Genomic DNA, 27,697 nt, shown 5'->3' with positions numbered 1-27,697 from the left:
AAAGGACTGCGCCATCTGACCAATCACAGCAGTGAGGGCTCACAGAAAGGAGGGGTTTAGAGAGACTGATTCTTTGAACTGCTTCGCATGAATAGTTTACGAATCATTTAGAAATTAGGTAAAATTAAATCTATTTTTTAGAAAACTAATGTGTTTTTTGACCTTGCATGCATGTAAACCTGTTTTAGTAGACTCATAAAACAATATTAGCAACCTTAAAAATGACATAATAGGGGCACTTTAATGCACAGCTAGCCATGCATTATCCCAAGAGTAAATTTGTTTTATCACATCTTATAATTACCACAAACTTGTTAACACTTAACACTTACCACTGAGAAACGTCCTGCTCCAGTCGTGCATGCGAATCAGTCTCTTGTCGATCAGCCACTTCAACCGTTTCATCATCAGACTCCGGCTCGAATTGGTATGGTACAATCGATACCATCTTTTCTATTGACAAGTCTCCAGGGCTGTCATTCCGTCATGGCAATGGACGTTTCATTTCCGACACGTGCCTAAGCGACACTGGGGCCCTAATGAACGAATAATTGAAAGAATGGGATGTCCAGATTAATCAAATACAGAGACTAAAATTGAAACTAAATCCTGATAAATTAAGTGAACTTCGCAGAAGCGCAAGTAAAAGACCTACACACATTATATATTCGCATATATAGTAGCATATAATAACCCATAGCAGATCTATACAGGTGGAGCTGGGGAAGGTGGAGGGTTTCAGAGGAACTCTGAAAGCGTGCTGCCAAGTGCTCTAGTGAATGCTAACCTGCCATTTAAATGTAAAGCAGTAAGCTCATTGGCTGCGTATACAACATGAACCAATCAGCTTGTGCCAAGTAGTTTCATGCTGTGAATATCATCAGTTTCCATTAACTACCCATCGGCCTGCTATTCTAGAGTTTCATGAAAGAACTTGGCATTACAATTTTTACATAATTATCTAACATTAAACCAAACCCTAACCATATCCCTATAGTAGTAAGGCACGGCTAGCTGTGCATTAAACAATTTCAATGCACAACGTGGAGGCTTAGAACCACCCGACATGAAGCGGTCGTGCATTATCCCACTTATACCATGGTCATTTGCCAGCACTGACAAGTTAAAGCTGTTAATGATGTTTGCAGCGCAATATTTGACCTGAAGGGTAAAATGACGGTTATTTTCATCAGTTATGGCTCATTAGTGCTAGCGTTCTGCCCGCTTCAAATCAGACACAGAGATGGAATAGTGCGGTAAGATCACATTTATTTGAATGAATTATAGAATTTATTTGAATTATTTATCGATCAAGAGAGAGAGAGATGAAAGTTGTGTGAGTCTGCGACTGCGCATCTCTCTAAACAAGCTGAATAATTGCTAAAAGCTTCATTGGCCAAAAAATGAACTTTTTACAAAAAAACAAAAATAGATTTCACTGTTTTTTGATCCTAATAATGTAGCGATCTAGTATCTAGGCTATTTTATTAATAAAAGTCGAGGGGCATACTTATAAATGTAAAATATTCAGTTATGGCCAAAAGTTTTGGCAGTGACATGAAAGTTTGCTGCTTAAGCTGTTGTGGTGTTCATTCACATTGTTTCTAGATTATTGTCTAGAGTGATCTACGGTGGCCGAGAAGTGCAAAGCAAATCACAATTCTGAAAACAAAATAACAAATTACAAACGCAAATGCAAGTCTAAAAAACAAAATAACAATTCAGAAAGCACAACAACAATTCAGAAAACATTATAACAAGTCAGAAAACACAACGACAAATCAGACAAACCGGAAAAGGTAGGTATAGTTTGAGACAGCGCCATTGGTTTGGGATTACTCACCGCTGACTGGACGATACATCTGTCAATCAACGTATACAGGGAAGAACCAGCCGAAGAACAGCAGAGTCGTGGTAGAAAGTTCGGAGATGGTATTAAAGTAGCTCAGTTTAAATGTATTGTATGAATTGCCCTTACTATGGAATAAAAAATACGGGGTGTCTATTTACATTTAGTTAAAAGTGGCTGTAAAACATCAGCTCCAATGGCGCAGATGGTTAAGCGCTTGTCGTTGGCATTTTGACGCGATCGACCCAGGTTCAATCCCGCCTTTTGCCGAACTTTTTTTTTCTTCCTTTTTCAAATCTCGTATCACATCGTAAAGGCATTTATTTTCAATAAAAATTAAGGAAATAATCAAAAAGTTTAAAATAAAGTATCGGGTAGGGTTAGGGTAGGTGTAGGGAGGGCTTCATTGTACCAATAAGGTGGCATCCATTTAATAAATAAAATTAAAATTATAATTTACACTCAATACGTTATTATTGCATACTGTTTTATAATGTACTACAATACTGAAGTGCAGATAATTGCCACTATTTGCAACAAGTAGTATACTTGATAGTAGAAAATGTATGAAATGCTTATATATTTTTTTCAGTATACCATAGAAACATGTGGAAAAATAATCTACAAATACTGAAGCTGCAAACTTTGCAAAACACAAAATGTATGTCACTGCCAAAACTTTTGGCCATGACTGTATTCATAAATAATTTTATTATTATTATTATTATTATTTATTATAATTTTTTTACTTTTCTCAAATAATATGCAAGGCACTAGATAGTCATAATAACAAAATTATACCACATCAGGTTTATTTGCAATAATGATTGACTGACTATACATTATACTGTTTGTAACAAAACTGCTTGCCAAATACATTCGAAATTATTACAAGTCATATGCGACCTGAAACTTGCACAGTGTAGTAGGAGCTGCCAGAGACAGAGGTCAAATATACAGTTTAGGCTAACTTCATTATACTCAAGTATTTGACAACAGAATGACATAATTGACCAATCAGAATTAAGTTTTCTGATAAGCAAAGAATTAATACAAAATAAAATAGCTATATATTGCAAAGCCGTGTCTGCTTTCCCTCAGCAACAGCTAGCAGCAGCCATCTAGAACACCCTACCAATACCAATAACATTATGCTAGAATTGCTACAAATGATATTGAAATTACATAGCAATGCCCTTGCAACCATCTACAGCACCTCTGCATTGTGGCGGCATGTGTTGCATGTTCAAGCACCACTCAGGTTTTGTTCAGAAAAATGTAAAATATGATTGAGTACATTTTAGTTGTTTGTGTAAATGTCTGACTCCAGTTTTGGATACTGAATCCTTGTTTTGTCTTTCCTCCAACGCGAAGTAGAACCACACCTCACGACAAGATTTGGATGTGTTGTTTTCTGCTGTAGGATGTGTCTTCAGGTCATAGTGCAGATACGCACATGTCAGGACCAGATTTTACTCCGTTAGCTGAGTTTGATGTTTGTGTCATGACTGTTGCTTAAGACTTCGGTTGTTTGAAATGTTCTTTAAACAAGTTTTCAACATGAGATATGGAGTGGAAAATACCGTTTGACAGTGTTTCTCACAGGATGTTTTTGAGAGTGGATACTTACTATCATGTGTCTCTGTTGTGGGGTTCAGAATCAGGACACGGCAGTTACATTTAATGTTAATGTCGTTTGACAGTGTTTCTCACAGGATGTTTTTGAGAGTGGATACTTACTATCATGTGTCTCTGTTCTGTTGTGGGGTTCAGAATCAGGACACGGCAGTTACATTTAATGTTAATGTCAAGCAGTGATGAACGGTGAGGGAAATATGAACTAATTAGAGTAAAATGTTGTGGAATGTGAGGATTTCTCAAGTGCTGATTGGCTGAAACCTGCCAGCTCAGAGATTAATAGCTTCTCTATGCCGGTAAACACTGACAGCGCAACATCAAAGCTACTGTTCTGCCCTATGGATCTCTGCATAGTGGACTTCACAGGGTATTCAGTAAGATTCAAATTATATAGCGTGTGTACATGATAATACACAAAGCTTGGGTAACAAACATGAAAAGGAGTCGAGAAACCATCATTTTATTCGGATTAATTCAACCTCAAGTGCTGTTGTGTGCAAATATAAAATACACAAGATGTAAGCCAATTGTCATTATCGTGTCTATGGATTACAAACAGTTAAAGGGATAGTTCACCCAAAACTGAACATTATGTCATCATTTACTCACCCTCGTGTCGTTTCAAATAACTTTGCTTTCTCTGTGGAAAACAAAAGAAGCTATTTCAAAACTAAATGGCATCCGAACAACATTGGACCCCTTTGACTTTCATTGGATGGAAAAGATACTGAAAACTAGTGTTGTCACGGTACCAAAATTTCAGAATTCGGTACTAATACCAGTGAAAATCCACAGTTCTCGGTACCAATTTCGGTACCAATATGGTCATGCAGAATATGTGCTTTATAAATACTAACAAACAGCCAATATGTTAGTAATAGGCATGCTAATAAGCAACTAGTTAATAGTGAGAGTTGGTCCCTATACTAAAGTGTTACCTATCTTTTTAAATAAATATGCTTAGGTTTATTATAGTCATGTTATATTTATAAATGTGTATATGAAGGTATATTCCTAATCCATAATCTGAATAACCTTGATCTCTTTGGCAGATCAAGTGTTTGATGGCATTGCAGAGTATTACACTGGGAATCAGAGACCCTGCGAATCAAAACAGCTTGTATCTTTCTGCACGGTCCACATAAACCCATGAGAGGTGCTTAGTGTGTTTAGTGTAGCCCAAGCCCATGTTTTGACTTTTAAAGCTATGATTTTATCTAGATGCAAGTTGACTGTCAGCACTACTGTTTTCAAAGAAAAAAGCGACACGTCTGTGTCAAATAAATATATGATTGTATCAATGAGAAGATTTTATTAAAACAGATTTATTAAACCCTTTACGCAAAAGTGATGATTTACTCACCCTCATTGAACCCCACTGACTATCGCTGTATACACAAAAAACAGTGAGACGTTTTCCAAAATATCTTTTGCGTTTCACAGAACAAAATTCATACAGGTTTGGAACGGAATGAGGTTGAGTAAATGATGACAGAATTTTCATTTTTGGGTGAACTATCCCTGTAATGTCATTTTACATTAGGATTCAATATTTCTACTAAACACACATTTGCACATCTTGGCAAACAATTTCCCAAACAGTCAAAATGTATTTTCTCAAATTTTAACAGCCCATTTCCAAGAGCAATATCTTTATGAAGTTGTCTGTCATCTGATCAGTCATTTACTCCAAAAATGTGACAATCCAGCAATGCGTTCGTCCAGTACATATCTGGCCTGTTTTGTCTTTCTGTAATAACATACTGTCAGTGGTCTTTCCAAACTCACATTATGATAAACTGTAAAGATCTCCAACGTCCACTGACGCAGTATATACTCCAGGTTCATCTGATCAGTCATTTACTCCAAAAATGTGACAATCCAGCAATGCGTTCGTCCAGTACATATCTGGCCTGTTTTGTCTTTCTGTAATAACATACTGTCAGTGGTCTTTCCAAACTCACATTATGATAAACTGTAAAGATCTCCAACGTCCCCTGACCCAGTATATACTCCAGGTCCAATTCCCTGTTCCAGATATGATCAAAAACACAGGCAGTAATGTATTCCCCAGATAAGCAAATGAAGAATGATATCTAGTACTTACTTCATTTTTCTTTCATAGTATTTGATAATGTCTTAACTCCACATCTGTGTTAAGATATGGAGCCTTAAGATTTGCTGTTAAAGGCCCGGTCGCTTTGACCTCTTAGAAACTATTCCATTAAAATGTGCTGCATTCTCTAGTTTTAGTTGTCTGCCAGGGGTATTTGTGTTCATAAGGACTGATATTGTCACATTACAATGTTTACACTAGTAAACGCTAGTTGACGAAACCCTCTTGGCACTGTGCATACAATGCTTTCTTTGTCATCAAAAAAAAATGGGCCAGGAAAGATGGTTTTGGACGCCAAAAAGACCAGAAGGAATGCATGAGGAGTAATTGTGCCAGTTAGGAAACCTGGAATTGTGATCACGTTTAACAATTTTTTTTTATGTTCAGGATTGTCCTGATATGCCCCATACTACCGTTCATGCTGTTTTGAAAATGTAATAAATAAAAACAGTGCTGAAATTGCACATTTCAGTTAATGTCTATAAAAAATCAAAACGACGGTGGGGGTCGGTGCCGCGGTGGGCAAGTGACGTAAATGGTGTTGCGGCTTAACACCGGTATCACCGCCAGCACCGTCTATCGTGGCAAGCCTAGTTCCAGTAGATAAAAAAGTCATAGGATTGTCCTGATATGCCCCATACTACCGTTCATGCTGTTTTGAAAATGTAATAAATAAATAAAAACAGTGCTGAAATTGCACATTTCAGTTAATGCTCTTTTTTTTTTTTAATCTATAAATTTTAGGATCTGGTGAAGGATGTGGCAAGATCATTCAGCGCTTCCCCAAAAAGGACTGGGATGGCACGGCATTTCCCCAGGGTGTGGAGATGGTAAGGAGTCGTTTTTGTTCTGTTTTCTGAAAACTGAAACCCAAAAGTAGACCCACGTCATTTATTCATAAACAGCTGCCTTCTGTAAGTAGCTGAATGAGAAAAAAAAAACCTATGTATTCTACGTCTTTGTTTTTCCCAGTTGTTCTCTGTGATGGATTTTCAGTTTTTGCCATTGGTCAGTTGTGCCCACTTGATTTATACGATCATTCTAAATAGAATAAATGTGGCATTGCTGGAGAATATGAATTTGTTTTTTTTTACTTTTCTGTTTTCCTCAAAGTTCCTGAAATCTGTGAATACATCTGCCCACATCCTCGGAAAATCATGTGGTTCTGATATCAGCCTTTCCTTTTGTCAACAAATGCATAATCATCGTTTACTTAAAGGTTTATCCCAGTCGCCTCCATTTGCTCTAATTGGAGAATTCCAAGCCCATGTCCTGTCCATTTCTTAAATGGCGTGCAGAAATGCTTTGCTGTGCTTCTGTCCGATCTATCGCTCTACACACTCTGGCCCAATTAACAGACATAAACCAACTTAACTCTGGACCAAATATTTGCTTATCTGAGCTGAAGAAGAACATGTTGTTCATCTCCTTAGTGGCAGTGGCTTTAAAGTTGTCCTGGTTCTTGAGTTAAGAAGCTACAAATGTTCAGCTTAAGCTGTTGGGTTGTGGCCTGGTTGACAGTTTGTTTACTTGTTTATCAAGACGTAATGCGTAAAGCTTGACCTTTGCATGAAATCGTAGGACTAAAGATTCAACTGTAATATAAAATGCACATCTTCTGATGAGCTTGCTTTTAATTTCTGAATAAAGATTCATTTTAAAGGGGTCATGAATTTGTTTTTTTTTACTTTTCTGTTTTCCTCAAAGTTCCCCTCAGACATACATTCATATAAACTCCTGCCCCTAATTGAATCGCGATTTGTTTAGCATTTCAACCGATTTGAATCGTCACATATTTAAATCGATTTTCAACCGGCTCGCGGTTAATCGTTACATCCCTAGCGTTTACACTTGTCTTTTCAATGTGTATGTGGACAACATCCGGATACAGGTCGCATGTTAATGCCAAGTGTAAACGCAGCCTAAGTGAACTAGATGTGAATAGCCAGGTTTGAGTACCAATTTCCATTAGTTAAGCAGTACTATTATTGTTATACATATTAAACATATTTTGAACATCTTTAGCTCTTGCACATGTTGTTATTTTTATAGTTTGCATTGTAGTGAATTATTCACATTGAAAGGTTATTAGTGGTTTTATGTAAGATTAATTACGGTGCTTTTTTTCCATCTCGTGTGTTGTTTCTGAGTAAGCGCTCTAGAACAACATTCATCAAACACATTCACATCTCTTTGAACACTGCGGGGACAGCATAGTCCATAGGGTGGGCGATTTATCGTATAAAAATAGACCAGAGCTGTATGTATGTCATTTCTTGTTAGTCATTGGGTGTGCCAGTACTCCCAGCGGGCTGCAGGATCGAACCAGAAGAGTGTTTTGCTGGGTTTCAGGAAACATGCCTTGAGTTAATCTACACAGCATCATCTCCGAAGCATTCAGCAACATGTGGAGGACCCCCTCAGCATAGTTTCTGCTCTGTCAGTTTACTCAAACATATCAGTATGTGCACATGTTTCTACTGATCTCCCTGCCCAATGTGGTTCTTATGCTCTGACCCGACCTTGCATAATTTTTGGCTCGTTCATGTGGTCTAAGATTCTTTTACGCTACTCACGTACACTTTTATCTAGTCTTTAGATGCATACATGCAGTTGCCATTAAGCATCTGTAACTGTTAATAGCAGAGCACACAAATATGTTGACCGTAATTCTTTATAGCTTTACAAATTCTCATCTTATTTTGGAGAAATTCGCATTTCCGTCCAATTGCATGGAGGATCCGTTTGGTCTAGGTTTTATGCTCAGCCGTTTATTTTGGACTGATTGTTAAATAATGAAAATAACAAACTCATAAAAGCGCATTGCTGGGGTTAAGTGTCCCCAACATCCCCAGCACACGAAAATGAAATGGCTTCAGTCCCATCTTTGTAGTTTTATTGAATATTGTTTTTAATATACCAGCCGGGCAATTTGGATTTTCGTCTTGGTATGCAAATTGTTATTATTTGCAGATTTCGACAGATTTTCTGTTTTTAGTTTCGGAACAGCAGAAATTCTTTCTTTACCACAACAACCCCCAGCAAACTAAATAGCCACAGATGAGGAATGTTCCAAGTATAAAAGGATAGAAAAACACCCCATCGTGTTTACAGCTCTCGTTCCAAAGGTGTTTTCAATCTTGGAGGAAGTTCGCCAGCTATTCTCCTTGCGTGCTGTTTTTAACCCTGCCTCACATGAAGGTTCAGCTCGCTTCATGCATATTCACTTGTTGCTTACTGCTTAGATCACACTGGAAAGACAGTAAAGAACAGTTTGAGGGGACATTAAACAGCTTGTCTAAAGATGGTCCACAACTAGAGCAATGCTATCAACAAATAAGAGTCAGGCAACCCATAAATAACAATGAATGGCTGGGTTAGTTATAGGTCTCACACAGTTAAGACACAGATGTTCTCTGATTGCCTCAAAGAGATTAAGAAATTAATTAGGACCCACAAAGAGTGTAACTGGGTTGAAAACATGATGGGTTAATCAGTAATATATGTACACTAAATGTTAAAGGGAAAGGTCCTCGAGCCAGGATTTGAATTCGGGTCAGTAGTCCTTTATTCTGATCTGATCTGATTGGCTGGAGTGAGGAACATGGTTTTGAATGTCAGAGTGTCAGTGTTTTCTCACTCAGAGTGGGGTTTTTCTCGCTAGTGGACAGGAAATGGAAACCCAGAGTGATTACAGAACGCTTTGAGCAGGGAAAACATTGTCATGTTTAACATGAAACAATTTTTCAAGTACACACTGTGCTTTGCTCGTACTGTTGCAGGAATGTGATAACCTGCACCTGAATCACAGCCGGGATGATATTCAGTACACAAGCACTCTTGCTCATGTAATATTTCTTACTATAATATTCATAACAAACATGGATTCCATTTAGGAAAAGTGTCTGTTTTAATCCTCCTTGGTTCATGCTCTGTGAATTATGGAAAAAAAGGAGTTACACAATTATATTGTGTTTTGACTGTGATCATGGTAATTTTTGTTTATAAGTTCTTTGGAATGTGATGGTTCAATGTCACAAATCTTTGTTGCAACATGAATTTACTCTCAGAGCCTCAACCAGAGGAATAATCTCTTGTGTGAGACGCAAGTGCAGCAGTCATATTTGTCCATCTAAAAAAATTCGCTGAATATGCGTCCTGTGTGAATGGCTTGGTTTCGGTTTTAACCTAATCAAGATCTTCTCCGCATTGAGCTTCTATATTTCTCTAATATTTTGAATGAATAACTCAGCAGCGGCGCGTCTCGTGGGCAAGACTAACAAAACATTAAAATGCAACAACGTCACTTACATCATTATCACCGCATCTCGCGCGCCACTGATGACGCTCCCTGACCCACTCCTAAGATTCAAATGCAAATGTTTATTTTAAATTCGACTAATCATTTTTTTATTCACAATCTCCTCATCACGGGCAGGCACAGCACTCAATTCAGCATGTGTTCGTGTTTGTGTGTGCTGTCTGCGTCACTCATAGCACGTGCCTATATCGTGCACTATATCGAAAAAATTTTCTATCGTTATCGAAGAAGGTGTACCGTCGATAAATATCGATACCGTTTTATCGCCCAGGCCTACTTCACAGATAGTGAAGGAATGACTGGCATTGTTTCATGGTTTTCCTCTTTGATCTCGGTGGGCTGCAGATTTTGTAATAACTGAATGCTTTTGGAGTTCGCACACATGCATGCACTTACTCAGAGTCTGCAGCTATATTAGTCACATTATAAGGGCTGAAGAGTCCCGTACATTCCTCTGTGCTTCAAGTTCAATGCTGAATGTCAGGGTCACTCGATTGCAGTGTGTGCTCGCGTAAAACGACTCATTTAACATCTTGAAAATAAAATGTTATCGGAAATGCATTGATATAGAACATAATGATGTTGCTTTTGTTTTGCTCTTTTATTTTTAGTCTTTTTACCCTTTTTTAGGAAATAAGAATGTAAACTGAGCCACTCAGACCTGGGTCCTTATCCAAACTTTCAAAGCATAAGCTCTTAAGTCCAGAGCATGTGCACAGTCCACTGCCGCAGCTGCATTTTCTTATGGGCTCAAGAAAAGATGCATTTTGTCTGTAATAGGTCAATTTGATTGATTTCTGAAGGCGTCATGAGTTCATTGTGTTTTAAAATGTCAAATCAGATTGGGTGTCCTGGTCTTTCATGTGGGATGCTTTAGATGAGACCTCTCAGCTGCCAAAGGAGCTCAATTTATGATTGTATTATGTGCCAGTGCTGATGGCGTGTGGTCAGGTGCATCCCGGAAAGCTTCCATGTCGGAGATGACCTTTGATAGTCATTTAACTGGAATAAATTATAGATGATATATTGCGGTAGTCATTTGGAGCCTTTTGTTCATTCATTTTCTTTTTTGCTTTGTTCTTGAAGCAATGAGGGTTTAAAATAAACAGTAGAAACATTTCCAGACCCTTGGTTCCAGATATTTATGATGAGATTTAATGATGAGTACTGAAGTAGAGTTAGGGGATTATGTTAAATGTTTAGGATTCATCCAGTATTAGTTTTGTTAACATTAAACTGCTTTTAATACGCATTTTATTTAGCCATTAAGTTTTCTAAAGACTGTACCTGAGGACGGTTTCCTGCCTGTTCCTCATGTCACGACTTGCGAATATGAAAGCACTAAGTAAGATATATTTAGCAGTGTCTCTGTTTTAAATTTCATTAGCCAAACATAGCAATTGGGAGAAGAAGGCTGATTCAGCGAAACAGTTTTTAAACTGTCCAGTGAATTATTTCAAAACAATCATTTGTTTCCATAAATAAAAAATGTTCATGGAAATCCCCACATGGGGATTATTTTATTATTACAAATATTTTAGTCAATGTTATCTGTTACATTGGTGTATACTAAATAATATCTTGATATTATTCTTGCTATTTTAATACAAATACTGTGAAAAATATACATGGATTTGCTCAGTGATGCCTAGAATTTTGCTGTGTTTTACTTGATTAAAAAATGGTTTAATCTACTTGACAACCATAGTTTTTTTTTTTTTTTTAGGGTGCTTTTCCCAACAATGTACAGTAACTTGATGCTTAAATGAATATTTAAACCAAAAATGAAAATTTGCTGCAAATTTACTCACCCTCAGGCTATCCAAGATGTAGATTAATTAGTTTCTTCATCAGAACAGATTTGGAGATATTAGGATATATTAGCATTCCATCATTTGCTCACCAATGGATCCTCTGCAGTGAATGGGTGCCGTCAGAATAAGAATCCAAACAGCTGATAAAAACATCACAATAATCTATCAGTCTGCAAGTCTTTGATGCGAAAAGCTGTATGTTTGTAATAAATTCTTCATTAAGACGCTTTTAACTTCAAACTGTTGCTTCCAATGAAAGAGGACAACAGGGAATGGACTTTTCTTTCTTTTCTTTTTTTTTATTCTAGAAATTGTTATTATGCATTATGCACATATCATGTTTTGGCCAGAAGGGATGATTTAAAGTTAAAATGCCTTAATGATATGAATTTGTTTCTTACAAACATACAGTGTTTACTTCACAAGACATGAATTATTGGACTGTGGATTACTTGTGGATTATTGTGATATATTTATCAGCTGTTTGGACTCTCATTCTCACGGCACCCATTCACTGCAGAGGATCCACTGGCGAGCAAGTGATATGATGCTACATTTCTCCAGATCTGTTCTGATTAAGAAACAAACTCATCTACATCTTGGATGCCCTGAGTGTGAGTACATTTTCAGCAAATCTTCATTTTTGGGTGAACTATTCCTATAATAGTATGATACATCTTTGAAGAAATGAACTTGGTAGTCATGACAGTTTCCTGAAACCGTAGTAACTTTGTGGCATATCTGTAGTTCGAACCACATGGTGCAACAATATAAAACTGTGGTTAATGAAGTCATGTAGGTGGTGAAATACTAAATTCTGGTAATGAATCAATACAAGATCACCATTAATGTCAGATTATATAGTCAATATACACAAACAACAGCACGCCGTTCATTTAAAATCATATTAGCATGTAAAGTACTATTTAAATAGTGTATGCTTTACTCCTGTACAGTTCATTCAGTAAGCAGCTTTTTCCACAACAAAGTAACCAAAAATATATCAGTGTATATAGTGAATAATGTCAAAAGGCTGAAACATATTGAGATATGTACTTTGAAAAGTGAAAACCCAAAACCTTTAGCATGTTTTCAGAGGATGTATTTTAGCTAGTCTCCTGAACTGGCTGAGGTTGAGTATCACTTTTCCAAGTGGCCAATAAACATTGACGTTAGTCAGAATGCTTGAACATCTCAAGGCTGTGCATGGGTTTCTTCTTCTGATAGCGTTACCCTTTTACCTGTTTGTCACTGTCACCATGATCACTTGCCATTAACCTCTGTCTCTGGAGATATTTGCTCTTGCAGATATCTTCATTCTCTGGCACGCTTGGAGGCTTTTGCGTTATGGCCAGAATGATGGACTAAAATGTTCCTGTTAAACTAACAACAAGGCCCATTCATCTAACCTCCCACGAAAGCACGAGCCACTTGGCAGTGCTGACTGCATGAGCATTGCCTTCCCCAGCATGCTGGGACTGAGGCGGACATAGACCCTTGGCACCTCCTGAAGACAGTTGGCCCTATTGCTGCTGGCTGCAGTGTGTGTTTTATGTCTCCAGCAAATAAACCCAGAATCCTCTGCTTTATTTCTACTGACTGCATCAAATGGATTATGTCCGTAATCTTGTAAGCCTGAAGAAAAACATACTTCCTCTACTCCTATATGTAGTTGAGAGGGTGGGAGAAAATAATCTTTTTAATATGTTTGCATTTTAAAAAGGAAATCTGCTGATATACATCATACGTCTTTAAGATCATTTCAGGTAATAGCCTGATTTATTTAGCAGTGGTGACTTGATCAGAAATATACTTTTTTTAGTATATACAGTATGCACACTACCGTTTAAATTCTTTTATGTTTTTGAAAGATGTCTTTTAGGCTTTCCTAGACTGCATTTATTTGATCCAAAAAGTAAAAACTGTAATATTTAGAAATATTATTACAATTTAAAATAAGTTATCTGTTTAAATGTATTTTAAAATTAATCTAATATGCTGATTTGATGTTCAAGTAACATTTATTATTATTATTATTAAACTTCTCTTCCCTTTCCTCCAAATCCCTGTTGTAATCTGGAATGTGCTTCGTACTTCCGGGAAGGACGCATAAAGTATTCAGAAAATGTGTAAATAGCTATAGTCTGGTCTGTTGTCTGTCTAGGCACTTTTGGAGCATGAATATTGTGTATTATGTATAACTGCATATCTTTGACTGTTTTATTAATGAAACACTAGATGTTACGTGGCATTAGGCTTTAAGGTTTAAGGGGTTAGTTCACCCAAAAATTCATTATTTAGGCCTACTCTCCCTTTTTTTTTGGATGATAAAGGGAGAATTTGAAAATATATGTTCTGCTCACGCTTTTCCATATAATTGCAATAAATAGCAACCAGCGTCAAGCTTTTAAAAAAGATGCAAAAGTATCACAGGTATACAGTAGGGTTTGGCGAAGAACAAACTGAAATGTAATGCATTTAATATATAGGCCTATTAATGAAAATCCTGACATGGCAGTTGGTTTTGTGCATAGTTGCACATTCGTGACACTCTATTGGCACCGCAGTTGAGTTCACTCCTACTTGACCAAGAAAAGCGCATGAGTTGTGAGAAATCAAAATTTAAAATGCAACACAAAATATAGCCAATGTCCTTTCTTCTCTGAGGTGAATATATCTGTTCATACATTCACATCTGTCAACTGTTATTCTGTTTGACAACTGGAGTTCCGGTCCAGAGATATTCAACTCAGTGAAGAAAGTACACTTTTTTTTGTGCATTTCTAGGCCTTTTATTTCATGTTGCATTTTTATTAATCTTGTTTTCTCACAACTTGTTTATTTTTCCTGGGTAAGTTGGATTGAACTGTGGTGATAATAGTGTCTCGTTAACATGCAGTCATGCACAGGAGCCAACAGTCAAGGTCAGGATTTTTGTTAATTAATATTTTAAATGTAATTTTTATTATTTATTTATTTATTGTTACAAACTCTATCATATAGCCTACCTCCAGAACATTTGGAGTATATGACATGTGTTGCATGTGACCATTCTGATACTTTTGCATTTTTAAAAAAAGCTTATGCACAAGTGCGAGCAGGAAATTTTTTTTTAAAAACACCTCTTTTGTGACCCGAAAAAGAAAGAATGGCATGCAGCATTAGAACAACTCCAGGGTGAGTAAATGATGTTTTAATTTTCATTTTTGGGTCACTATCCTTTAAGGATTTGAAGTGATTAATGATTTCACCTACTCAGTTTGCTTTGCTGGTTTCCGGTTGTGTCACCAGGGGCAAATGTGCGAATGGCTGAAGCTCACGTCTCACAGTACGTGACTTTTTTTTTAGTCAGTGTTTGTAAAACAAAGAGGGGAAAATAGAAAACAAAACATTCCGAATCCCAGCATGCGTCCAGATTTTGGAAAAAATAATGATGTGTTTGTCAGGACGATCTTTTCATGACTAATCATTTTGTGGACTGCTTGGAAGTCATAGGAAACGCATCATCAAGAGCTAGTCAGAGGTGTGCTTTGCCCTAAAGTGGGTCCGGCACTATCCAGATCTTTCCTTTGTGTCTTTGTTTAGAAGGAAGCTGAGAGCCAGGAAGAAAATTAGTAGTATTATTTTAAAGAAAATTTGTGAGATTGCCAGAATATTTGAGTGCTGATTTAATGGAAACATTTAGACTTGTTTTGACTAATAAATATGAAAAGGAAATGAATGACAGTGTACAGTGCACACAGGACCTCTGTGAGCTACGTGGCCCCTTGAATTGATTAGTATCTGCAGTTCCTGGCAGAGGGCAGGCAAAGCATAATGAAACAAAGGACCAGGGAGCTGAGCCATACTCCGAGAGCTTTGTTATTTCCTGCTGTCTCTGTTCATCTCGGCTACCAAAGGAAAACCTGTTAACAAAGGACCCATACCTGTCCCTCAAATTCAAAACCAGCCAATGCGGTCCCAGGATTTAACAAGATAAAGATGCACACAAACAAAAAAAGTACTTTGGCTCTGCAGCTCGAGTGCTCCGGATTGTCTGGCGAGCCCGTAATGTCTCATTCTCACTGGGGGACCAACTTGGTTAACATCATTCAGACAGAACAGGAAAAATTGCTGACTTCTACCCAGACAATTCCTGGTTATTCAAGTTTCTGGCTGAGGGCAGGTAATTAAGGGTCTGAGCTAGATATAAAGGTTACAGATCCCAGGTATGGACCACATGTGGATTTGTGGGAAATCACAAAGGGTTGGAGGGTCTTACCCTGCTAATTAAGTCCCCCCAAATGAAGTCAAAACAAAAGGTTGGGGGTCAAAAAATTCTTATACTAAACCTGTTTAATTATATGTATGCAAGGAACGTGTCAACAACATTGTCAAACGTTTTGGTAACCATAAATGTTTACATCAACTACTTAGTCAGACTTAGTCATTTTTGCCTGACACAGAATAGATGCTTGTCAACAGCATTCACCTAAGGAACTTTGACAAAACATTGGTGCAATTTCTATCATGTTTTTATAGAAAGATATATTGCAAGTACATCAGAAACTCATTAGTCCATCAATCCATCCATTATCCAAACCACTTGTCCTATGTAAGGTTGCCTATTCCAGCATCTTGGGTCATAGCCAAGGAAACACTCTGGATGACTGCCCTGTCCATTTGTGTTTTGAATGAAATGTCTTTAAGATAGTGGATGCTTTGGATAACTGGGGACGCCAGTTGGGTTGTGTGGCAATTGGTCTTTGTATCACAATGTGTGAACAGGATAACTACCATGATCTATATTTTTCATAAGCAAATGCTAAACCCCAAGCTGCTCTAATGGGACTGTTTTTTTAGTGTGGTTTTGGAATGGCTTGAGATAAAAAGCATCCACTAAAACCAAGTAATCAGGTAACCATGACATACTGTTTTACTGTATATGTACACTTCTGTTGAAGAATGTTTGCTCCCTTAACTCTGTAAATTTATTCCCCTTGAGACTTGGTCTCTCCGCACTTAGTACTGAAGTGCCTTCGTGAACATTATTGACTCAGACATGTGGTTAAGTGGCCACCAATTATGTTGTCCCACTCACTGCTGGGTGTGCCATATCCTCTCCTCCATTCCTATGAGCAGACCTGGGAAACAGTGTTGTAACCCCTAAATTAATTTGAAAGCAAATAAATTTGGCAAAATGCATGATGATAAAACACAAACAAAAACAATTAAGTTAAACAACAAATCAAAACACGACAAAAGAAAAAGAAACAAAACTGCCAGCACAAAACAAAACAAAGATAGTAATCAGATGTCTGTCTATACCTGTACTGCATCACAAACAAAACATCACAGAATAAAACAAAATAAAAACAGCGAAACAGAACAAAACCAAACTCAGAACTAAACAAAACAACAAAATAAAACTAAAAATAAAACAAAATAAAAGAATGCAATCACATGTCTGTCTATACCTGCACTACAACACAAACAAAACAGAACAAAGCTAAACTCTTTACAAAACAACAAAATCAAAAAACTAAACAGAACTGAACAAAACAGAATGTGAAGTAAGCCAAACAACAAAACAAAACACCACAAAAAAAAAACACAAACAGAACAAAATTTTAAAAACAAAACTGACCCAAACAAAATGAAAACCAAGAAAGCAATCAGATGTCTGTCTAAACCTGTACCACAATTCTAAATAAATAAATAAATTAGCCAAACAGCAAAACAAAACACCACAGAAGTAAACAAAACCAAACGCCGAAAACAATAAAACGGAACAAAACAGAGATAACAATCAGATGTCTGCCTATACTTGTACAATGGGAATAAAACAAACAAAAACAATTAAGCTAAACAACAAAACAAAACACCACAGAACAAACAAAACCAAACACAGAACAAAACAAAATCAAACAAAATGAAATTAAGATGGTAATCAGATGTCTGCCTATACCTGCACTACTAGTGCCACATAACACAGCCTGGCACTGCAGTGGTGCAACATCAAGGTATTCTTGAGCAACCAGTTGCTTCTTGAAAAATCCTTGTCATCAGCATCAGTGTGACACCTATAGTAAGTATAAGTCCTGTGTAATGAACAACCATTGTGTTGAGAATAAAGGAAACCCTCCCTTCATTTTAAAAGCAGGGCCATTTTCTCCTTCCTGCTGAGAGTGAAGAGTGGCAGACTCACGTGACTGTCCAAACCTGCAGCATGGAGCTGTTGTTTAGTCAGCTGAAAAACATAAACCAAAGACTGATAGCTGATTGGAAGGAGGAAAATGTGGGTGGTGACGGACTCTCTGAAAACCACAGGAAACACCTGTGCCCACTTCACTATCGCTGCACTCACAGGCAGGGGTCTGCAGTGTGACGTAGACCTGTATTGTGCCTCAGTCCAGTCCTGGGACAAAGGTGTTTATACTCGGTTAGTCAAAGCACACTGTAATGGAACTGCTGTTTGTTGTTTAGCTTGTGAAGTTCAACAGTCCTGATGTTATTGTTGATGTTTGTTTGTTTGCATGTGATATGGTAATTCATAAAGAGGTTTATTCGCAATGAATGGACTGCCAAGTCCATGGAGGAATCATTGCAATTTCCAGGAGACTCAGTGCCTTAAAAAGTAATTTTTGTAATTTTTTAAACTAGCTGAATGATTGTTTGAAATGATTGGCTTGGATTTTGACTGTATAACATCATTAAATGTGTGATTACATTTACCGTTCTTCACAGAGATTTTGCTCATGTTCAAGTTGGTCACGCAAATTCAGTGTTGCCCAACATTCTCACATACAATACCATACCAACCACATAGCAACATGTTAAAAATCTCAGAACACCATAGAAACATACTAAAAAAAACACCATAGCAACATACTAAAAAACATTCAGAACACCATAGCAACCAATTAGCACATGTTATAAACACACTTTTAGAACATCATAGCAATATACAAAAAAAAAAAAACACTTTGGCAACCACATAGCAACATGCTAAAAACACACTTAGAACATTATAGTAACAAATAACAAATTAGAACAATTAGACAAAAAACAACAATTAGAACACCATAGCAACCACATATTAAAATACTAAAAACACTTAGAGTACAATAGAAACCACTTAGCACATGCTAAGCACAACATGGCAACTACATAGCAACATGCTACCTCTCAGAACACCATAGCAACATACTAAAAAAACACCCAGAACACCATAGCAACCGCATTATAGCACATGCTAAAAACACTCAGAACACCATAGGAATTAATTAGTGCATGTTAGAAACACTCAGAACAACATGGCAACCACAGAGCAACATGCTAAAGACACTCAGAACACCATGGCAACCACATAGCAACATGCTAAAAACACTCAAAGCACCATGGCAACCAAATACAAAATACAGAATACCACTCGTGACACCATAGCAACCAGATAACAATATGCTAAAACATAGCAACATAATAAAAAATAAAAAAACTCTCAGAAAATCATAGCAACCACTTAGAAACATGCATAAAACACTCAGATCGCCATAGGAACTACTTAGCAACATCCTAACATCATCAGATACTGTAATGTGTTTTAGTTCAATTAATTCACTGCTACCAAACAGGTAAGTTCTGGTTGAGTTCCACCTACAGGACAAAACTGCTGTAAGGAGCTAGTAAACATCCCAATAGACCTCAGTTGACCTTTTTAAAGATCATGCTAACACCTACCCTATCGTTTTTTTTTTTACACATGAGTAAAATTCATTGCCATATTCTGAGCACTGCTGGGAAGTTCCGAGGATGTCTAAAGTGTTTCCCCCATTTCTGGTTTGGGAATACAAACTGAAAGCAAAATGTTTAGAGTGAAACATCACTCAACTCTCTGAGGACAGCTGCATGTTTGTGTTGTTAGGATCGAAATATTGCAGGCTAAAATTCACCCGTTAAAATGTCAGTGTGTTTTCAATTTATACTGTTTTAAAAAAGAAAACAGAAAAATTCATCTCAAGTGAGGAAATCTCCCCAGAGAAGCACGCTAGCGAAGAGCACGACAGATCCAGCTGTATGAGCCATTCGCGGGAAATGTGCGGCTGAAGTAATTGACACGTTACAGATCGAGGACATGCCGTTTGCCTTTTCCTCAGCATTTCTGACATGCACGAATTGTCATCAACTCAATAAATTAGAGGTCATGAAATTACGATGCTGTCAATATGTTGCTCGTTTGGCATGTTTTAGCGACTCCACATTACTCACCCTCCACCCACTTTGCTAAATTATAAGCATCCCTGTTGACCAACTAAAAATATCTGTCCCTAAGTGAACCATATGTGCGGTATTGCATAACTGACCATATGAAATATCCTGACCGTCGCTGATTTTAGAACAATGTCGTATTGGTAATGTGAACACTGCATGTGTTACCTCAGTTTTGTGGATCATTTAGATCTGTTAGTGTCCATAAAAACACTTTTTTTTAAATTTCCTTTGACCCTGAAGATGTTCTCAGGAAGTGTTTTCATCACGGGTTATTCCAGGTTTCCTTCAGCTCAACACATTCAGAAGAATGGGGTCTCCTTCTTGACCCAGCTGAGCATTTCCTACCCTTGGTCTGTGGCTGACAGAAATAGACTGTCCCGTATTTGGATTCTGCATTAGCTGCTCTCCGTTCTGATAAAACTGTACAGTGTTGACGGAGGACAACCAGTGCTGACACCTCTTCCCCTGTGTTATTGTTCTTCTTCCTGAGAGATTTTCAGCTGTTGTCCAACAAGACGTGAAGGTTATGATGGGCCAAGAAGTGTGTATTCCATTTATAACCTATATTCTCACACCTTATGAAAACACCCTCTCTCTTTTCCTCGCACATTGTTAAAAGTTGTGTTCCAAAATGTAACGAGCAGCTTAACTTGGACAGCTTTTTTTAGGCATCATATGCTTACTCCCAGTGCTAAGGCTCAATTATGTCTTAAAAATACTGTCCTTTGGCTAAATTCTAAGGCAGCATTGCATAAATCCTATGCTTCAGATCCATGTTCTGAAGAATAAATCGGTAACACTTTAGAATAGGGAACACTTATTCACTATTAACTATGACTTTTCCCTCATAGGAATTAATTAGTGCATGTTAGAAACACTCAGAACAACATGGCAACCACATAGCAACATGCTAAAAACACTCAAAGCACCATGGCAACCAAATACAAAATACAGAATACCACTCGTGACACCATAGCAACCAGATAACAATATGCTAAAACATAGCAACATAATAAAAAATAAAAAAACTCTCAGAAAATCATAGCAACCACTTAGAAACATGCATAAAACACTCAGATCGCCATAGGAACTACTTAGCAACATCCTAACATCATCAGATACTGTAATGTGTTTTAGTTCAATTAATTCACTGCTACCAAACAGGTAAGTTCTGGTTGAGTTCCACCTACAGGACAAAACTGCTGTAAGGAGCTAGTAAACATCCCAATAGACCTCAGTTGACCTTTTTAAAGATCATGCTAACACCTACCCTATCGTTTTTTTTTTTTACACATGAGTAAAATTCATTGCCATATTCTGAGCACTGCTGGGAAGTTCCGAGGATGTCTAAAGTGTTTCCCCCATTTCTGGTTTGGGAATACAAACTGAAAGCAAAATGTTTAGAGTGAAACATCACTCAACTCTCTGAGGACAGCTGCATGTTTGTGTTGTTAGGATCGAAATATTGCAGGCTAAAATTCACCCGTTAAAATGTCAGTGTGTTTTCAATTTATACTGTTTTAAAAAAGAAAACAGAAAAATTCATCTCAAGTGAGGAAATCTCCCCAGAGAAGCACGCTAGCGAAGAGCACGACAGATCCAGCTGTATGAGCCATTCGCGGGAAATGTGCGGCTGAAGTAATTGACACGTTATATTCGCACCAGATCGAGGACATGCCGTTTGCCTTTTCCTCAGCATTTCTGACATGCACGAATTGTCATCAACTCAATAAATTAGAGGTCATGAAATTACGATGCTGTCAATATGTTGCTCGTTTGGCATGTTTTAGCGACTCCACATTACTCACCCTCCACCCACTTTGCTAAATTATAAGCATCCCTGTTGACCAACTAAAAATATCTGTCCCTAAGTGAACCATATGTGCGGTATTGCATAACTGACCATATGAAATATCCTGACCGTCGCTGATTTTAGAACAATGTCGTATTGGTAATGTGAACACTGCATGTGTTACCTCAGTTTTGTGGATCATTTAGATCTGTTAGTGTCCATAAAAACACTTTTTTTAAAATTTCCTTTGACCCTGAAGATGTTCTCAGGAAGTGTTTTCATCACGGGTTATTCCAGGTTTCCTTCAGCTCAACACATTCAGAAGAATGGGGTCTCCATCTTGACCCAGCTGAGCATTTCCTACCCTTGGTCTGTGGCTGACAGAAATAGACTGTCCCGTATTTGGATTCTGCATTAGCTGCTCTCCGTTCTGATAAAACTGTACAGTGTTGACGGAGGACAACCAGTGCTGACACCTCTTCCCCTGTGTTATTGTTCTTCTTCCTGAGAGATTTTCAGCTGTTGTCCATCAAGACGTGAAGGTTATGATGGGCCAAGAAGTGTGTATTCCATTTATAACCTATATTCTCACACCTTATGAAAACACCCTCTCTCTTTTCCTCGCACATTGTTAAAAGTTGTGTTCCAAAATGTAACGAGCAGCTTAACTTGGACAGCTTTTTTTAGGCATCATATGCTTACTCCCAGTGCTAAGGCTCAATTATGTCTTAAAAATACTGTCCTTTGGCTAAATTCTAAGGCAGCATTTATATCCTATGCTTCAGATCCATGTTCTGAAAAATAAATCGGTAACACTTTAGAATAGGGAACACTTATTCACTATTAACTATGACTTTTCCCTCAATAAATTCCTAATTTGCTGCTTATTAATAGTTAGTAAGGTAGTTGTTAAGTTTAGGTATTGGGTAGGATTAGGGATGTAGAATAAGGTCATGTAGAATAAGGCATTAATATGTGCTTAATTACTACTAATAAATGGCTAATATTCTAGCCTGTTTTCAGTTAATGGACGGTTGAAGGGCAGGCACTTCCCATCCAATATATCGCAATAAGCATTGTGCGTTGGTACTTTTAATATGAAACCATGTCTCAGATTTCAAATTCTGTCCATTGTATTGCATTATTCAAACAATTAATGCCATTTGGGGCTGTTTAATGTGGAGTGACAGATCGCTGTAGCGCCTCAGTTCAACAGACTTAATAGTTAGTAAGGTAGTTGTTAAGTTTAGGTATTGGGTAGGATTAGGGATGTAGAATAAGGTCATGTGGAATAAGGCATTAATATGTGCTTAATTACTACTAATAAATGGCTAATATTCTAGCCTGTTTTCAGTTAATGGACGGAATGTTGAAGGGCACTTCCCATCCAATATATCGCAATAAACATTGTGCGTTGGTACTTTTAATATGAAACCATGTCTCAGATTTCAAATTCTGTCCATTGTATTGCATTATTCAAACAATTAATGCCATTTGGGGCTGTTTAATGTGGAGTGACAGATCGCTGTAGCGCCTCAGTTCAACAGACGTGAACTGATCATCTCCTCCACGTTAATACCAGTTTCAGCACAAAATAATCATGACTAAACATCCGAAGGTAAGTTAAAAGAAAGAGTACAACTTTACAATCCGTATCCTGTCTCATGTAATCGCTCAATCAATGTTTCAGCCGGACAAAGACGTCAATATAATGGCTTGTAAACAATGTCACGTAACGTCACATTTATAACGTCACATTTAAGAAAGAAAAACATATTCAGTGACCATAAACTCATTAGTCAGACAGAAAAATAAACTGTAGAGAGGGGCATTTTGCTAAATATATGCACCAAATAACATATTCATTATAAATTTTACTGTTCTTCAATGTTTAATTTGTTTGAATAAATCCATCAAGCTTTTATGACAGCCACCATTGTTTATATTTAAAAAAACGAAAGTTAACTCAACTTAAAGATACTCTTTGTTTCAACTCAAGAAGTTACGTTTTACAATTTATTAAACTAATGGTCATTTGTTGTTTCAACTCGATGCTCTGAGTTAAAACAACTTACTATCTTACATTATCAGTTCAAGAAAACTCAAATCAGCTCATAATAAATAGACTTGTAACTGGTCTGCTCAAAAAATATAAAAATATTATTGAAATAAATTCAAGCAATGTTGTACAAGCTTTAACATTGGTTTGAGAATACAAATTCTTGTTAGGAAAACAGGTTTTAAAAAGCCATTTAAGAACACAAGTGCTTAAACATCCATTTCATCAAAACATCGAAGTTTCTCTAATATTATACAGAACTAGAAGAAAGGTAGATGAGTGGTATAAAAGAGGTAAAGAAAACGTAACTGAAGGGGAAAGAAAACGGCATGAATTGGGGAAAAATGAGGAGTGGCAGGCCATGTGTAATGATACAAAATAACGGCTCATCAATTACTTTAAAGATTGTAAAGTGTACTCTATATAAACAAGTACATGTAACTTTTTGACCTTTGAATGATTTGCACAATACATGGTCATTGACTGTGTTGAACAATACTCATGTAGTAAACTCTTACTAAAAGCAATAAGAACAAGCATGTGAAATTTGTCTATTTCTAATGAATGCTCAAAGGTTTTTCCTTATAGTAAACACGTGACCAACATTCAGCATTTGAGATTTCAGATAAAGAAAATATTAAATGAGTTGACCATTGTTTTTTTTTCTTTTGTTACATTTGTACTTTATATTTGTATATGATATTATTGATGACATGTTTAGGCACGATATATAGTATAGTACTTAGATTGACTGACAGTCAAAAAAGCATTTTAGAATAAATTATTACTGATTCTGGGATAAAATAATAATAATAATAATAAATATATTGTAATAGTTAAGCAGATTGACTTTTTCCCTATACATACTGCTCTACAATGAATTTAGTATCATCAGTACATTAACAATGTGTAAACATATTTTCTTACATCACACATCTTGATTATCTCTGAAGTATCCTCTCAAAGGAAGCGTGGAAGGCCAAGTAAGGCAGCTTTTCTTCTGTTCCGATTTGTGTCCTACATACAATTATAAACAAGACTGAGTGACTCCAATATATAAATTAGAACACTTATATTAGTGCAAATTGATCAAATTGAGTTCATTTTTATTCATACCTCCTTATCAAGGCACTGTATAACACTGCTAAGGCTCAACCTCCTGCTTGATGATACAGCTGCTTTGTACAGCTCTAAAAGACACCAAGGCATCTAGTCCATCCAAGAATGACTGCAGTTGATCGGTGGTGACTACTCTATTGAACTCTGTGCTTATCTGAAACAGACACATAAGACAAGAGGAAAAATGGAGCCACGGAGACTAGTGGTGGGTAGCAAGAACAGATGAAAAATAATCACATATGTAAATCACATGCCATCTTATAACATTAATGACTAAAGAGGTCACATAAAGAGGTCATGACACAAGTAATAAAATCAAGAATCATTTTTTTTTTTTAAATGAGCAAGTTCACAATTACCTTATTGTAAAATGAATGTCCTTCACACAGTTTGACTGACTCAGGAAAACTCTGTAGGGGGACACCTTATATCTGGAGGTGACAATAACTTTGAAGAGGAATCAACAGCTGTAACTGTGTAAAAAAGAAAAGTACAGGTATCAGTACCAGCAATATAGGCTAAGCCCATGAAATTGTACTAAAAGAACTACATGGTCTGTATTAAATATGTTGTGTTATTGCATTAGGCCTGCAACAAATAGGCTATAGTTAAACAACAAAAGATTTTAATATCAGTAAGGATATGTTTACTGTACCTTATTGTAAAATGAATGTCCTTCACACAGCTTCTTGAAAACTCTGTAGGGTGACACTTTATATCTTGAGGTGACAATAACTTTGAAGAGGAATCAACAGCTGTAACTGAGTGAAAAAAAGCAGTAGCATATCAGTAGAAGCAATATAGACTAAGCCTACGGAATTGTACAAAAAGAACTGCATGGTCTGCATTAAATATGTTGTGTGATTGCATTAGGCCTGCAACAAATAAACAAGTTAAACAGCAAAAGATTTTAATATCAGTAAGGATGTGTTTACTGTACCTCATTGTAACATGAATGTCCTTAAAACCAGCTTCTTGAAAACTCTGTAGGGTGACAACCTTATATCTTGAGGTGACAATAACTTTGAGAAGGAATCAACAGCTGTAATTGAGTGAAAAAGCAGTAACGTTAGCATATCAGTAGAAGCAATATAGACTAAGCATATGAAATTGTACTATACAAAAATTAGTAGACAAACAGCTGTCAGAAACGTTTAAAAGTAACCAACTAAAATATAAGCATTGAAAACCGAAGTGAAATATTAAGCTATTTTTGCATTTGAGGCTCTAGTAAACTGTAAAATTAGCGAGGGTCGCGGAGCACGGTCAATGCAATAAATAATAATAACTGCAGACTTCAGGCCGAAGACCAACTAAAATATAAGCACTGTGAACCGAAGTGATATCACTATTTTAGCGTTTGAGGCTCTGGAAAACAGTGAATTAACGAGCGAAAAACTCGTGGTGTCGTATTACATTCGCGAAGCACGGTCAAATTTGCTAACACGCAATAAATCGCAACATTATTCATTTATCATTACAAATAAAAAAACAAAAACTCACCTTCCTCACATTCTTTGTGTTTCTCGACACAAATTCATGTAAGGTCTCCAGGCAGCTGCATTAACTCAAAATGGCGATGACTTCTCTCTATATTTCGCGGTTTCCGTGTATCGCCCCTACCCCAACATATAACTAATGCCGAGTTCACACTGCACGATTTTCAAAGTCGTCGGGTCACCGGGGTTTTCACACTGCACGACTATCTGAGGTAGCAGTCAGTCGCTGCTGTGTTCACACTGCACGATGGATCGGCGACAGGAGGTTACACACTGCATGACTTTACATTAGGAAGAATCGCCGACAACTCTGTCTGGTCCGCAAACTACGTTTCACAACAAAACACACGCGAGAAGTTATAAGGAAATAACGCGAGAACCCGCGTGCGTCAGACTGGAGTTCTCGAGCAAGACTGGAATTATAAAATATATATATAGCCCGCAAACCGTCTGTGAGCTGATTTCCAGCTACAAGGACAAAAAAGAAAAACAGATTATGCAGGAGGGAGATGCAGGGAACAGGGATTGGGTGTTCTGCAAAGAGAGTTGGAGGTAAATAATTTTGCAGTAACTGTTATGCTGATGTTGTGGAGCCTTTTTCCAAAAGGTACATCTGGAAAAAGGGGGGTCGTCTTATAATCAGGGTCGTCTTATATTCGGGCCAATACGGTAATTCACACTGTGTGACTGTCACTCGCGTGAACGAGCCGAAACCGATTTGCCTCCGATTTCGGGCATTTGTCGGCGATTTCGCATAACCTGTCGGCGAGTGAAAAATCGGGCTAAAATCGTGCAGTGTGAACTCGGCATTACAGACATGAGTTAAATGAACTTTTACAAGCCAGACAAAACTCAGAAGTAGTCAAGACAACGTATTACTTTACGTTTAATTTTCAATAACGTATAAACTTTAGTTCAAAATCCAAAACTTAAAATGACAAATTGAGTTAAAGAGTTTGCCAGTGCAAATGTCAAAAGATGGATAGAGGTAGATACATGCAAGCTGTATTTTGAAAACTTATAGTCACTTCAGTAGGGATGTGCCTCGACGCATCTCGATGCATAGCCAACGATACGATACATTAAAGATACATATGAAGCAGCTACCGATGCGATGCGATACGATTCACCCCTGTTACGATGCAGTGCGATCCGATTCAATTTAACAGAATGCGATTCGATGCAATTGAGAAAATATGATCACTTTTAATGCCTCGAGGCCTGTTTCATAAAACAAGTT

General features: G+C 37.2%; 1 protein-coding gene and 1 long non-coding RNA gene across 2 annotated transcripts in view; one reads left to right on the top strand and one right to left on the bottom strand.

Annotated features, from left to right (window-relative positions):
* Positions 1-27,697, top strand: part of LOC107738363 (myotubularin-related protein 13-like) — a 123,699-nt gene that overhangs the window by 9,240 nt on the left and 86,762 nt on the right. The window contains exon 2 of the mRNA XM_016550112.1: positions 6,348-6,433. Coding sequence (XP_016405598.1) covers positions 6,348-6,433 — 86 coding nt within the window. The remainder of the gene's footprint in view (positions 1-6,347; positions 6,434-27,697) is intronic.
* On the bottom strand, positions 24,802-25,645 carry LOC107738350 (uncharacterized). Its single transcript, XR_001639869.1, has 3 exons — positions 25,614-25,645; positions 24,956-25,112; positions 24,802-24,856 (listed from the first exon to the last, which is right to left on the bottom strand). It is a non-coding gene; the product is annotated as an uncharacterized LOC107738350 (long non-coding RNA).

The sequence above is a fragment of the Sinocyclocheilus rhinocerous genome, unplaced genomic scaffold (assembly GCF_001515625.1).
Source record: "Sinocyclocheilus rhinocerous isolate Xijiao unplaced genomic scaffold, SAMN03320098_v1.1 scaffold1065, whole genome shotgun sequence".
In the NCBI taxonomy this organism is placed as follows: Eukaryota; Metazoa; Chordata; class Actinopteri; order Cypriniformes; family Cyprinidae; genus Sinocyclocheilus; species Sinocyclocheilus rhinocerous.
Note: the sequence above shows the minus strand (reverse complement) of the source record. Positions and strands in the feature narration are given on the sequence as shown.